General features: G+C 39.1%; 1 protein-coding gene across 2 annotated transcripts in view; it reads left to right on the top strand.

The window, feature by feature from the left end:
- Nucleotides 1-14,816, top strand: part of LOC121907318 (diacylglycerol kinase beta) — a 121,916-nt gene that overhangs the window by 23,068 nt on the left and 84,032 nt on the right. Inside the window, exons 3-4 of one of the 2 annotated variants that reach the window (XM_042426801.1) lie at nt 590-1,269; nt 8,361-8,437. In XM_042426801.1, coding sequence (XP_042282735.1) covers nt 1,203-1,269; nt 8,361-8,437 — 144 coding nt within the window. In that variant the 5' untranslated portion in view covers nt 590-1,202. Of the gene's footprint in view, nt 1-589; nt 1,270-8,360; nt 8,438-14,816 lie in introns of those variants that run through there. The other variant, XM_042426802.1, reaches the window with a different exon arrangement.

Here is a 14,816-nt window from a genome sequence, read left to right on the forward strand (position 1 = left end):
ACCAAAAAAGGCCCACATTTGATTTGGGATATTTGGGCCATATTTGCTATTTTACATGAGGGCCGTTTCAGGCTCACATCCATTTTGTCTGGGCCAGAAGAAGGCCAGCAGTGCCGCATCTTTGCTTCAAGTGGCCCACTTTAGTATGCTATCTGAGAAAGAAAAAAGAGGAAGAACCAGCATTTCCCTCAGTTAGCCGTTTTCCCTGATCCTCAGTGTTCAGATGCTTCAACACTCTTCACCTCACTTTCTGCTATAAATCTCCTTTTGTTCGTACTTTGCTGTCATCCTTGTAGCCGCTCTCCCTCCTTCCTCTTCCTCCGTAAACCTCCCCTCCCTACCCTGTCGGTCTATTAAATGACTTTGAGACTTTACTGATTTTTCCTTTTCGACTATACAGCTATTCATACATTTTATATTTTATAAACAGGCCAGACAATGCTGATGATCACCTCAATTTATGTTTCTCTCTTCCCTCCTCTACCTTATTCTTGTGTTCGCCTCTCTCTCTCTCTCTCTCTCTCTCTCTCTCTCTCTCTCTCTCTCTCTCTCTCTCTCTCTCTCTCTCTCTCTCTCTCTCTCTCTACAGGTCAGAGAGGGTATTTTCTGCTGCAGACCTGCTGAGACGCCGTGTGCCATCTCCGAGTCATGAGGAGTAGTTAGTTACTGTGACAGACAGTCGCCTTTGTGGACATAAATCAGACTTGACATTATCTTCACTGCCACAGGCCGGCTGGGAGCTGAACCACATTCAACCATATCATAGTAGACTAAAATCTATTTATTTTTGTATCCTTTTGTTTTTGTATTTTGTCATTTATGACAAAATACAAATACATATACATAATATATATATGACAAATTCAATACCTGGAGCCCCTCAGCAATATTCAGGACGTGGAAGCAGCGACCTCCAGCCTCAGTTCAACTACACCTTTCAGCTAAACCCCTCTGAACTCAACATTTATCATCTCCCCAGTTTCCAGCCTCAACCTCTACTCGTGTGGCTTCACTTATTTCATTCTTTCACCTCCCACATGCTCGTAAGGTGCTTTTTGTAGAGGGGCAGAGATGATGTCCCAAAACCTCTTGCCTCAGTCTTGTTACACAACTTGACCCAAGGATAACCATCAGTCCCCCTAGTGGCACTTGTGGACCGACTCATTCTCAGACACACAGCCTCGCCCCTGGCCTCAGGCAGTATGGGAGACGGGAGCTGGGTATGTTTGAGCCCAGCTGAGTTTACCCAGCTGCAGCAGTACAGCGAGTGTGAGTACCCACGTGCCTGAATCTAGATTTGTTTTTGTTCTTTTGTATGTGTGGAAGATACGGATGATGTGTTTCTGTGTGCCTCTGTGTACGTGTGCATCTGTTCAAAAGCTTTATTTGCAAAAAAACCAAACAAATCATGTGGTATTGATGCTGTAGTGTGTCAAAGGTTTCACACAACTCATGTCAAAAGAGCATCAAATGGGTTTAAAGTAGCCACAAATATCCCTAACAAGCTAACTGAATTTGTATATGAATACATAAATATATATAAATATATTGAGTCCAATTTTAAAAAAATCTTTAAAAAGTATTTTCAATGACCTAAAATCAGTCAGTTACAAATTATTTTACTTATCGTTTTCTTTTACTTGCTATGTTAAGTTTTCAGCTCTTTGTGTGTAAAAATAATCTATTTGTTCCACAGTATTAGTGATAATTTCCCATTTTCTTTGTTATTTATCTGATAATGGCTTTTTTAAAAACACTTTTAAAAAACTGATTGGAGGTTTAGTTACAAAAGCAAACACTAGACAAACAAACAAGGACTTGAGCCTGGATGATTGGTGTGACGTGACTCTTCCTTTTTTTTTAACATAAAGCCTGAAAGCAGGATGACCTCGAGGCAAACAACCACATTTGTTAGTCAAAAGAGCATCTATCCACCTGCTCCTGGATTCTGTCCATCCAATACTCTCTAACACAAGCCATTCTGTTGAGGAATTACACAATCATGCATGAATCATTCTTTCATAGACTCGTATGAAGTTAAACCAGAACAGCTAAATGTGATAGAATCACTGACTGAAAGGTTTGAATCTCCAAGTTCTGATAGAGTAGATGGTTCATCTTGACTTTGTGGACTTAAACTTGTGTGTGTGTATGTGTGTGTGTGTGTGTGTGTGTGTGTGTGTGTGTGTGTGTGTGTGTGTGTGTGTATGCATGGGCACACACATGTATGTATGCATGTATGTGGCTTAATTTTATGTATGAGGAAAAATGTTATCTTCAGACATGATTTCTAATAGCTTGTGAAGGGATGCTGCTTCTATTTATTGCTACAAAACTCTCTTTTCCCTCTCTTCGCAATTCTTTTGTGGTTAACCTGTCAACTCTATCAGTTCCTAAAATTCAAAAGACAATAAGATAAATCGCTTTCTCTTCGTCTTTTCCTACCTCGCTGGCTGTTGTGAAATCCTTATATAAGTGTGCCCCTTGATTTGATTGCCAGTTCTTTGGTGCCAGTAACAAAGATCTGCAGTGCTGATGTGGAGGATGGTCAAGATATTCTGTTCTCAGACTGAACAGCAGGAATTAGACTTAGTTGCACTAAGAAGAAAGAAAAACTGATTTGGGAACACACTGTATCAATTTGTTTTTGGATCTGTGTGTATGTTACACCCAGGGCAGTAGTGCAGGACAACATACACCATCATAATAAAGATTATATATGAGATATATGGGGCTAGAACAGTGACAGTTAAATACATACCCAGTATGCTTTGTGGTCCGACGATACCCGATCCGAGGGCTTCTATTAGCGACTGTCTTGCTAATCCCATAGTTTGACAGGTTATTTAGATCTGCTGGTTACTTTAGCTTAGTAGTTAGCAATGACACTCATCAACCCATATTTCTTTATTTTTTCTATATAACAACGCCGATTGTTGATCAGCAACAACATAACATAATTGTTTGCCTGACTGGCCATAGGATTTGGGCTCCTAATAGCTAAAAAGCAATACGGTTCTCTTATTTTATGCTATTAAATTGGCAAAGACCTCTGCATTTACCGCAAGTCAAATCAGAGGGACTGTTTTCACCCAAAAAGGGGCTGGGGCATGATGCAAGGGCAACGTACCGGAATGTCCTGCTCTCATCTATGGTGGAGATTTTGAGCCACACTGTAGTAATTTTTGCTCTGGGACTAATATGTCACTTTATTAAGTTTTAATATTTTTTCAGGTGAAAAAGTAACCATGTAGATTCCCAATATGTGGTCAGTTTAACGCCTGTTTGTAAATCTGCTCTGACGTTTCGGAGCCGCTGGCTGGGTGAGACCAGCTGGTCATCTCATAGCAGCAGCCCAACTCCTGCGTCGTCATCCTGGGGGTAACATGATCTGATGAACTGATCTGTGCAGCTCTTTGGTGATTTACTGCTGCTCTAATGACTCTGCAGCATTTTGATATATGATAGAATTCCTTTTGGAAGATAAATGTTGGTCTCACAGATGAAATCTAACAATCCCACATTAGTTTCTATGAATGTAAAGTGAAGCTTCATGTTTTTACTGGACAGAACAACAGCACTGCCTCTGGAGCTCTATATGTACAGCTATCACCATATTTCAATAATATAAATGTATTAAAATGAACAGATCAATCTATATTGAATATCATTTTATTTTATTAAGCGACCTCCTCCCGTCCTCAGAAGTTTGTACTCCTGAGTTGAACTTGCCAAGTCCTCACCTACCTGACTGTACTGTAACAAAATAATCTCAACTCACAGCTCTAACACTTTTTTTCTCACAAAAAATAACCCCATTGACAGAGAGATGCAGTAAATTATGTTATTCAGTCTGAATTTCAGCTATAAAAAAACCCCACTATTATGTAGCTTAATGTAATGAAACGAAATTTAATATAGACTGATCTGTTCATTTTAATATATTTACATTTATTGAAATGTGGTGAGATCTGTAGTACAAATAGAGCCCCAGAGGCAGCACTGTTGTTCAGTCCAATAAAAACATGAAGCTTCACTTTATATTTAGACAAACTAATGTGGCAGCTTCAATTGTTACATTTCATCTGTGAGACCAACATTTATCTTACAAAAGGAATTAAATCATATATCTAAATGCTACGGAGACATTAGAGCCAGCAGTAAATCACCAAAGAGCTGCACAGATCAGTTCATCAGATCATGTTCTCCCCACCATGACGACACAGGACTCGGGCTGCTGCTGTGAGAGTGCTGGCTGTTCTCACCCGACCAGCGGCTCCTCATATCTCCAAAAATGTTGCAGCAGATTTAGGAATAAGCGTTATTTGGATAAAATGACCACATTTAGGGAATTTATATAGATACTTTCTCAAAAGACTTTAAAATATTAAAACTTAATAATGTGACATATTAACAGTCCTAGAGCGAAAATGACAAAATTACAGTTTATAGCCTGGTTTAAAATCTCTGCCGTTGCCCTTGGGGATCATCAGACTGCAAGGCATACTGGGTAATGCAGTCTCAGCAGAAAGTTGACACTGAAAAAAAAAACTGAGAGTGTAAAAAAAAGTTGTTGCTGAAAAAAGACAGAAATGAAGAAAAAAAATGAAGGTTGACATTGAAAAACACATCATAACGCATAAAATATCAAAATAAAATAAGATTGTATAATTGCAATTTTTTTAATGTCCTTGTTTTATTTTTCAGTGGAACTTTTTTTAGTGCCAATATAACTTCTTCCAATACAAGTGTTTCAATGCCAATGTTTCCTTTTTCAGTTCAGGTTTTAATTTCAGTGCCAAAATTTAACTGTCACTGCCCTGACCCCATAAAGATATTGCAGGAGTTCATTTTTAAATACAGTATTTATCAACATATAATTTCACTTTAAGAAGATATTACAAAATGTTTTTTTATTTTTTTATGTCTACGATGAATAGCGTACCTTTGATAACACTGTAAAAATATATAAAATGCAAGTGGGCTACTTTAAAGTTACTAAATGGCTCTGACATAACTGTTTTAAACCTGCAGTGTGGAACTTTACATATAAATGAATGTCAGTTACATTCAAGGCCTTGACAAATGAGTTCACATGATACTGATTAAGACTATCACTGCCAGATAAATATCTCTGTATATCACAGTATACAGAGTTTTTGTATCTGGTGTTTGGTTTGACATCCCACATTGGCCGCATTGACTACTATTCTGATTGAAATGAATCATTTTGTGGGGGTTGTGAGACGCTCGAAACAATTTATACACCGTTTTACAGCCGCAACAGTAGTGATTGAGTAGGCTAAGGCAGAGCCTATGACGTAAGCACATGTCGATGGTATTTTTGTAATTACTCTCACTGCCAGAAGGGAGGACAACGTCCCGCACTCCAGTTTTAAAGTAGTTATAGATGGACAGATGCTGTGGTGGGTTAGGGCTTCTGATTTCAATTGTTGAAGGGTGCAGCATCTCCTACTGGTTGGAATTCTTAAGTAAGATTTATTCCTACAGTAGGTCGACAAAGACAGCACCAGCACTCCTGTCTAAGAGACAATATACAGCATATGAGATATAAAGATATACCATAAGAGATTTTACCATACTGTCCACACTTCACTCATGCTGCCCGTCAGACCCGCTGCCTCTTCCCGGGGCACCGAGCCACGGTTTGTTATTCAGGTTAAAGTGGGAAGAAGCAGCGGGTCTGACGGGCAGCATGAGTGAAGTGGAGCCTGTGGAGGAAGCACCGGGTTCGTCAGGGTGAAACAGTCCGTGAAGGGAAGCACAGTCAGGGGGCGGAGGAGAGGGCAACAAATCGGCCTCTCATAATCGGCAGAAATGGCCGATGCTGATATTTCATTTTAAAGCTTTTATCGGCCGATACCGATGACATGCCGATAATATCGTGCATCCCTGACTTAAAAGAAACCCAATGCTTTTTACCCCAAATTTCACACAGTGCAACTAGCTAATCCTGTATACTCCTAGAATATTTACGTACATCTTCTATCTACTAAGGCCCAATCTGTGAATTTACAGTAGTACTCCATATATAGAGGAGAAGGCAACCAGCTGCTGAATAACAGGTAAATTTTTTCCATAACGTCTGTGACCTTGACTAACCGCAAATACTGAGGTTAAATGCATTCATGCAGTGTTCTCAGTCAACTGCTTTTCAAGTTGGTTACCCCCCTTGTTGGAGTCACACAAGCTAAATTTATTGTGTTATATTTATAGGGGTTCATTAACAAGTGAAACCAGATATATAAAAAAAGAATCCTGGTATTTTAAACCACACAAAACAACAGGCAGACCTAACTTCACCCCCACCGCCACTCACTGGGCAGCTGAAGTCTAGCCACCAGGTGTGTCGTTAAGTAAGTTTCCTTCGCTTTTGAACAGCGGAAGAAGCTTTCTTGTTCTTTATCATGTCACAGCATTATACATTTAACTCACTCTTAAAAGTTATTTTAGAATTGACCCATCATTTATGTGTGTTTTAGTAAAGAATGTGGCTTTGTAAATTAAATGAACTTGTGAAAGCAACCCAGGACGAGACCCTGCACAGGACAGAAAAATAATCTAGGCTAATGCTCATTCAATGCACATTCGTGTTGCTGACACTGTGGTCGACTCTGATTTTTGGTTTATGAGCCAGGTAGCACTCGAGAAGGACTGTAATCAAAACATGACAAATGTGCACACTGGAAAGGCCCCTGCAGGATGGGAAGGTCTCATTTTTACTGATGGTAAGAGGAGGAGAGACAGGAAGGCTTGTGTATCACTAGCCAATCAATCAAGGACTCAATGAAGGACACTGGCAGTGTTTCGTCTAGAGATACGGCTATGTGAGGGAGTAATACTGTTATAAAGCCATATAATCAAATAGATCAGTCGATTCATAGATTGTAGCCATTTTGGTAATTGTGTAATTGTTTGAGTAATTTTTCATGCAAATATGCTGCTGGTTTTAGGCCCTCACATATCAGGATTTGCTGCTTTTCTTTGTGTTCTGTGATCATAAACTGAATGGCTTTATGGACTGTTGGTCTGACAAAACAAACAATTTCAAGATGTTGCCTTGGCTCTTGAAATTTTCACTTTTTTCTTACATTTTGCTGACAAAACAAATGAATGAATTGAGAAAATAATGAGCAGATTAATCAATAAAGAAAATAATCACTTTTTGCAGCCGTAATGTAATCAGTTAGAGCTGAAATAATTAGTTGATTAATCAATTTGTAGTAAATATTTTCTGGTTCAACATTCCCAAGTACGAGATACTGTGTTTTATAAAAAATAATGAAATATCTTTGGGAGGACTGTTAGTCGGTGTGTTGTATGATGGACACTTTGCACTATTTAATTTATTACATTAATTAATATAGTAATCTGCACTGACAGTGAAAATAATCATTATTTGCCCTATAAACAATTGAAAACCTCTTTGCATGTTCTTATACTGTCTGAGTACATTAAGTTGCAAATGCTGGTCACTTGTGTGCATTTGATGGATGCACCTCACTAATCACATTGTGCATACAGTTAATGCAGGAGAGTAGACTGCACTTTTCTGCACACCGGATGTTCTCTAATCATATTTCTCTCATCTTACCTAAGATCCTAAACTCTCTCTCTCTGTCTCCCTGTGTCATTGTGTGAACATCTAATGCACGGCAGGACTAGGAAAGCATTACAGCCTGCAAAGCTGCTGAGCACTAAAAATAATGAAGTGAGGTGTCATCCGTAGTTGATTATAAGAGCTAACATGATTGGTCTTGAGCGTGTGTGTGCATAAGTGTGTGTGTGTATAATGGCGTCGGTGTGGTGATCTGCCCATGCACTTGTGTACATTTGTCCCCTGTAATTTGTTTGACAGGTGATCGTGGGAGGAGGTCATTACAGTTAGTGCTCTGCACCGAGGCTTTGTGACGTGTGTGTGTTTGTGTGTGTGGAGAGGTCTATGCGTGCATATGGATATGGGATTAGCATCTAAAAGTGAGAAAGACACCATGTTCCCCTTTTCCTTTTAATTAACAGGGTGACTCACAGGCTCAGCTCAACTGATGTAGTCCTTCGTAGAACAGATGAGTATTTATTAGGCCATTTGCTAATAAAATGCACCATGCTCGCTCACTTTTGAGGAAGGATTGTGTGCGAAGGAACGTTTCAACTGAGAGACGAGACTAAAAAAACCACAAAATACACCAGGTGTACATAGAGTCTGATGGGGCCCCTTCACTTAAAAATGCTCTGCTGAGTATGTTGCAAGGTTTTCATAAGTGAGCCAAGTGTATCAAGGCAAATACATTGCGGTAAATGCAATAAGAAAATTCTGTTTTTCTCTCTTTCCTCCTCAGACTCTACAAAGAAGCTAAAGGATGTGCTGGAGGAGTTTCACGGTGAAGGAGTCCTTTCCAAATACAATCCTGAGCAGGTGTGTCTGCGCCACAGTTCCCTCCTCCAGTGTGATTCATCTGCTTTTATCCTGTTGTTCTGTCTCTGTCTCATGCTCAGACTCTGACACAACTACTTTCTGCACTCACACAAACACATGCTGTGACGTTATCAGATGCTCGTTAAGTTCCTCTGATTCAGTGTAATATCAATCATCGAAATGTTTAGTCATTTCCTTTTAGCCTTTTAGATATAGGCTGTGGTGGACACACCCTCAGATTCATACTTTGGCAACTGACGTCAGCATACATGTATCAGCTCTAAGCTGCAGGCTGTGGTCATAGCAGTTGGTGTAGACTTTTTTATACTCCCGCCTGGACTTTAGACGGTCTCCTTGTCTCCAATATATTCACCATCTAAGCTCTTTTAAATGACCCATTGCTACATTTTTGTTAGATCCAGTGTGAGACATTAGAGGAGAGTGGTGTGAGTATATTTACAGAAGTAAGTGAAACCTTGCTTACCATAGTTTTTTGTCTTTTTTGTCTTATGTTTTGGGGGTCTTTTGGTGTAAGGCTTTGTCAGCCAGCCAACCAGGAACAGTTGGACTGATGTGTGTTGATTTGATTGGCTTATTGATTGACAGCTCTTAAAGTTTTTTATAACAGAAGACCAAACACTGTTCATGGACTTATAAGTGGTGAGTGGTGGTAATCTTGCAACCTCCTCCCTTCCGCAGTGCTGGACGTACTGTATATGCAATATGTATTTGTGTCTCCTTCACTCACAAAACATCCAAGCTGTGCAGGACTAAAATCAAAGCGAAAAACAGACCATTTACAAAACCACAATAATCTGTTTCAGCTGGTGTGTGTGATTTGCATTGTCACCACGCCGTTTTATTTTTTATGACCTGAGTACGTGCTGCTCTGATAAATGATCACAACGAGAACGTACAGTGTGACCACTCAGTCGTTGTTACTTGCTGAGCTGAATCACAGCTGATGCATGTCGTTATCAATTAAGTTGCCAGAAAACAGTCTAAATAATAGCTTCACTCATGATATCATATAAACGTTTTTTATATCATAACACAATGTTGTTATATGTTTCTCTTTAATTCATCTCCATTCAGTTCTCACGTTCTGTTTAAAATGCTGCTTCCTGTATACACTCGCTGAAATTTCAATTTTACATTTTAATGTGTTCTAAATTTACATGAAATACTGTATTTCCTCTGATTACAATGCAACAAATCATGGATTGCAAGTTTGTTGAGTTATACAGTAATTGTAAACTAACAAGTAATGCTGGCTGGAGTTCACACAGCACTTTTACATCCGTAGAGCTCGGCTTGAGTGGTACTGTATGTTCATGCTATTGCTTTAAATTTCACACTAGTGTTTTAAGAATAAATAACCACGTAAAATGAATGCATTACCAACATTATAACATACTCTCATTGAATTAAATGGGCTAAATAATCTGATCAAAGGAAACAAAATGATGGCTAAAATAAGAAAAGGACATGATAAATATAGTGTTTTGGCAGGAAACACATCTCTCTGGTGCTGAACACAAAAAACTTTAACAAAAATGGGCTTTAGGAATATGTTTTTCTCATCATATAAATATAGTAATAAAAGGGGAGTTGCTATATTGATCTCAAATTCAATTCGGTTTGAATTCATATCTGAAATAAACGATGAAGAGGGCAGATTTGTTCTGATAAATGGGAAAAAAGATTAAAAAGAGCTGACATGATTACAGTAATGTTTACGCTTCCCCTGGGAGTCATATGTCTTGTTTTAGAGAGGTATTTGATTTGATTGGAGACTTAAATATGCTTTTTGACCCTTTATTAGATACAACCAATAGGAAAAGAAGAAGGAATCCTACTGAAAAATGTATAAATAAGGTACTTAAAGACTGATGCATGGTGGTCCGTTCATGGATCAGACCCAGGATACACTTTTGTTTTGTTCTCAGGGGAAAGATCATAGCCAGCCCGGCACGGCTGTGTTGTAAAAGATAAAAGCCCCAAAACTGTCAAGACTGCAGGGAAAATTGAGAGATCTAGAACAAGCTCACATTGTTAATAAAGACTCCTCTATTATACACCAAATTAGAAATGTCAAGCAGGAAATAGATAAAATACTAAGTGAGGGACTTGAGGAAAACATAAGGCTTATGGAGCAAAGATATTATGAGTCAGGCCCCAGAGTTGAAATTGCTTGTTTGGAGGCTCAGAAAACATCAAGCAGAGACTACGAGCAGCCTGGATGGTGTACAAAAAGCATTTGAAACACACTACAGATCTTTATATTCCCAGTCAGACCAGGTTAATAGACACACAAGTGTTGAATTACTGATTTGGTAAAGAAATTAATGATAAACTTTTCTCACCAATAACAATGGAGGAAATAGGTAAAGCTATTTCAGACCTGAACACTAACAAGTCACCTGGTACTGATGGGTTCCCCCCCAGAATGGTACACATCCATGAGAGAATGTCTGCTCCCTTTACTGGAGACCTGTTTTAATTACATTTTAAAATAAGCCCCCCTCCCCCCCCAAACTCCTGGAGGAAGGCCTGTATATCAGTTATCCCCAAGGAAGGAAAGGACAGGACGGACTGAAAAGGATATGGACCTATCAGTGTCTTAAACACAGATGACCAAACAGGATTCATAAAAACAGACAAACTCAAGACAATATAAGGAAAGCCTCACGGATTATTGAGCAGATTAATAAGGAAAAAGTTAGCTCTGTTGTTCTCAGTTTGGATGCTGAAATAGCTTTTGACTCAGTTGGGTTGGAATTTCTTTATCTCGTAATGAACAGATTCTGCTGTAGTGAAGATTTAATACATTGTATCCAGACACTTTACTCTTCTCTTACTGCAAGAATAAAGGTTAATGGTAGCCTTTCTAACTCCATAACTCTGCGATGCGGCTGCAGGTGGGGCTGCCCTGCTAGCCCCAGTTTCTTCAGTTTATTCATTGAACCTCTGGCCCAAGCAATACAACAGGAGACAGAATTAAAGGGTATAGCTGTAGGAGGATAAAGTAAGTTTATACACAGATGATGTACTGGTCACAGTCATACACCCAGGTTCAGGCCTGAAAATGCTGGAAACATATGGGTCAGTGGGTGGGGCTTGCTCCCTCTCGACTTCGACAGCAGAATCAGATCAGTTAAAATGTACATTCTTCCCAGATTATTTTATCTTTTCTTATCACTTCCAGTAGAAATCCCTAATAAACAATTTAGAGAATGGAATAAGCATATTTCACGATTCATTTGGGATAAAAAGTGACCAAGGTTGAAAATTCTCCTTAAACCATGCGTACAAAAGTTTTAAGCACAAATCCAGGATTCATCAATATATTCTTACCTGAATTTGTTCTTACTCGTCGACCAAATTTAGAGCTGCCTTAGATCATGCATACACACAAATCATAAACATCCCACAGTCTTAAAAAAAAGGTATAGTCAATATTTATTTAATGTAAACAGTATATTAGAATCACAATTATTATGCCTAAATATAGCTACAACATTTAAAAGTGTGAAATTGCCAGTAACACACTATTATTATATTTGCTAATTATAAAATTAATAGTTAAGACTTTGTTATCCATAAACCATCGTCATAAATGTAATGAAATTATTAATATATTAAAATTGTCCTGTTTTCACTTTTAGATGACAATAGCTTATACATCGGTATTTCTATATTGGACAGCATCAGAGTGATACCTGCAGCTGTTTAACCAGCAGCCTGTTCAGTATCCTCAAAGCCTGACAGTCTAGTAGAGGTACAGGGAGGGACGCTCTGCTTTCACTACATCATGGCCTGTTGTGGACAGAGACGAAACACAATGCACACCTGGTGCAGTTCCGCAGATCTACACATATACCAACTTTTTATTTTGTTACGGACATACTGCGTGGTAGTGGTGCAACACGTGTGCAGGCTGTATACACAGGCTCCAAACGGTTGTACCAATGAAATGTTTACAGCCAAATCCACCTTTTATAGCTTCTACTTCTGAGACTATTGTTTGCATTTCAGTAGCACTAAAGTTTTACTACATTTTTGCCATCACGGTCCTCTTTGCAGTGAGTGACAGCTCTCTCCACTGCTGCACCGCTCCAACAGAGATTTCCTTATATAGAGAAACGGGGTGTGGTAGTATGATAATTACCGATAGCGGGCACGCGCCTGTCAATTTAGAATGATTCTGGTGGTAAGAATTTAATTGGCTGGTGTACATGTGTCATGACTCTGACAGTAATGCACACTTATTTATGTGCAAAGTAAGAACATTTCAATACACATATTAGTGAATGAGGCCCAATGGGTCTATTCTGGTATCACTTCCATATGTAAGATTGTCAAAAAAATGGGAGTTTTGATAATCTATGTCAGACATATGGGTTGGACTTTTACGAGTATTCACAGCTTTGTGATTATTTCTGTAAACAGATAAAAGGCTCTAATCCAAGAAAGCCACCAACTGTTATTCATATATTTATTAATGCTTATAACTCAGGAACTAATAAATGTCTTATAAGTGAGTTATACCATAGCATCACTTCTCTGAATAAGGGCACTACAGACTATGTGAAACAATGATGGGAAAAAGAACTGGACATTGAAACAACAGAAGACACGTGGCTGAACGCCTGGGAAACACCGTCATCCTCCACCAACTCCCGGACCTGGAGAGACTTCTGCTTTATTATCACTCCCAAACAGAAGTCTAAACAAACTGGCACTCAGCTATGCTGCTGGAGGGAAGGTGGAGAAATCATGGTTGATCATGCTCATGTTTTCTGGTCTTGTCCCTCTATTCAGACCTTCTGGAAGGAAGTAGCAACAGTCATCTCAAAAACCCTGGTTTTAGTATCAGTCCAACATTCACATCCCTCTGTCTTGGACATTTCCCTGACAGGCTGAGTAAAGATGATACCTACTTCCTAAAGGTCTTGCTGGCAGCAAGTAAAAAGGCCATTACAAAATACTGGCTTCAGAAAAACTGTCCTACTGCTGACTTCAGTGTCAATATTGTTAAATACCTACATCTTCAAGAACAGATGACCTACTGTACTCAAATGGTGTGTTTATTTAGCCAATGAGACAGATCCTTCATAATTATTATATGTATCATGTGCAACATTTTATTTTAAATTAGACGAATTTGCCTAGATTTACTGATCATCCCATGACCTCAAATTTGTTTGCTTTTTTGTATTTTGTTTCTTGTTTGCTTTTTGCTTGCTTTCCTTATAATGTAAAAAATCTTCATGAATAAGAAGTAAAAAAACAACTCACCACATTCATAAATGATAGAATTATAAATCAGAGGGGGGCTGGCTGGATCAACCATACGCCCATGTGTTCACTGTCAGTGCTAATGTGCTTGACTCTGCCTCCGCAGTCATGGTGGTGTCACAGAAATCAGCCAGTGGATTAGTCTATATATGCATATGATTTTTATGATAATGACACATTTCTTCCTCCTCCTGGCATCTCTGTCATCTTCACATGCATTATATTTTCCTTTTTCTCTCGCCTCTCCTTGCTCGTCATTATCACCTCCACTTTGCTTCTCTTCTGTATTTGTGATGACGTGACTAACAGCCCGGCTGGACGTTTGGCACCGTAGGAACCAGACTTTAATGTTCACGTAGTCTGTCTGAGACTGGACTGTCACCTGGCGCCACAATGACCACTGTGGCCCTGCTTCTGCTCTTTGTCAGGGTGTGTGTGTGTGTGTGTGTGTGCCTGCAATGACTCATCAGTCTGTTGTACCAGCTGTAGTGGAATCTACTCAGCCAGCTGATGACAAAAGAAGACTCTGACCTGTCTTTCTTCCCACTCAGTGTCTGTATTAGTGGTGAGACCACACTGAAGAGGATAGATGGAAAAAAGGAACAATGATTGACACACTAGTCATTAGTGTTGGGGTTTCTCCTTTGAACAGATTAGCACACAACCGTAGCACCATAAATCTTGATGATTGATGAGAGATTGAGAGACAGGGACTGTACATTACAGCCACAGCGCTCCATACCCGTTCAGACATGACGGATTTATCATTATACATTCAGCTGAGCTCTCTGTTTGCAGCATAAATGATGAGGTCACATAAAACCTTTTTTTATGGTCAGACATGTTCAACATAAAGCAGTTGAAAAGCATGTTTTTAACTGTGTGATATATAAGAGTTGTTGATCTGCCAGAGATGTTATAAGAGCATGTTAGAGTGAACTACCTGTTGTATTGTAATAGTATAAAGGAAATGGTGGAAACAGAGAAAAACAAAAAACTAGGCACTAGGGAAATGCAAGAAAAAAGTGTTTGTTATTGCGACCTGTCTGGGGTGTTTATTTTGAACTTTAACAACGGA

The sequence above is a fragment of the Thunnus maccoyii genome, chromosome 11 (genome assembly GCF_910596095.1).
Source record: "Thunnus maccoyii chromosome 11, fThuMac1.1, whole genome shotgun sequence".
NCBI lineage: Eukaryota > Metazoa > Chordata > Actinopteri > Scombriformes > Scombridae > Thunnus > Thunnus maccoyii.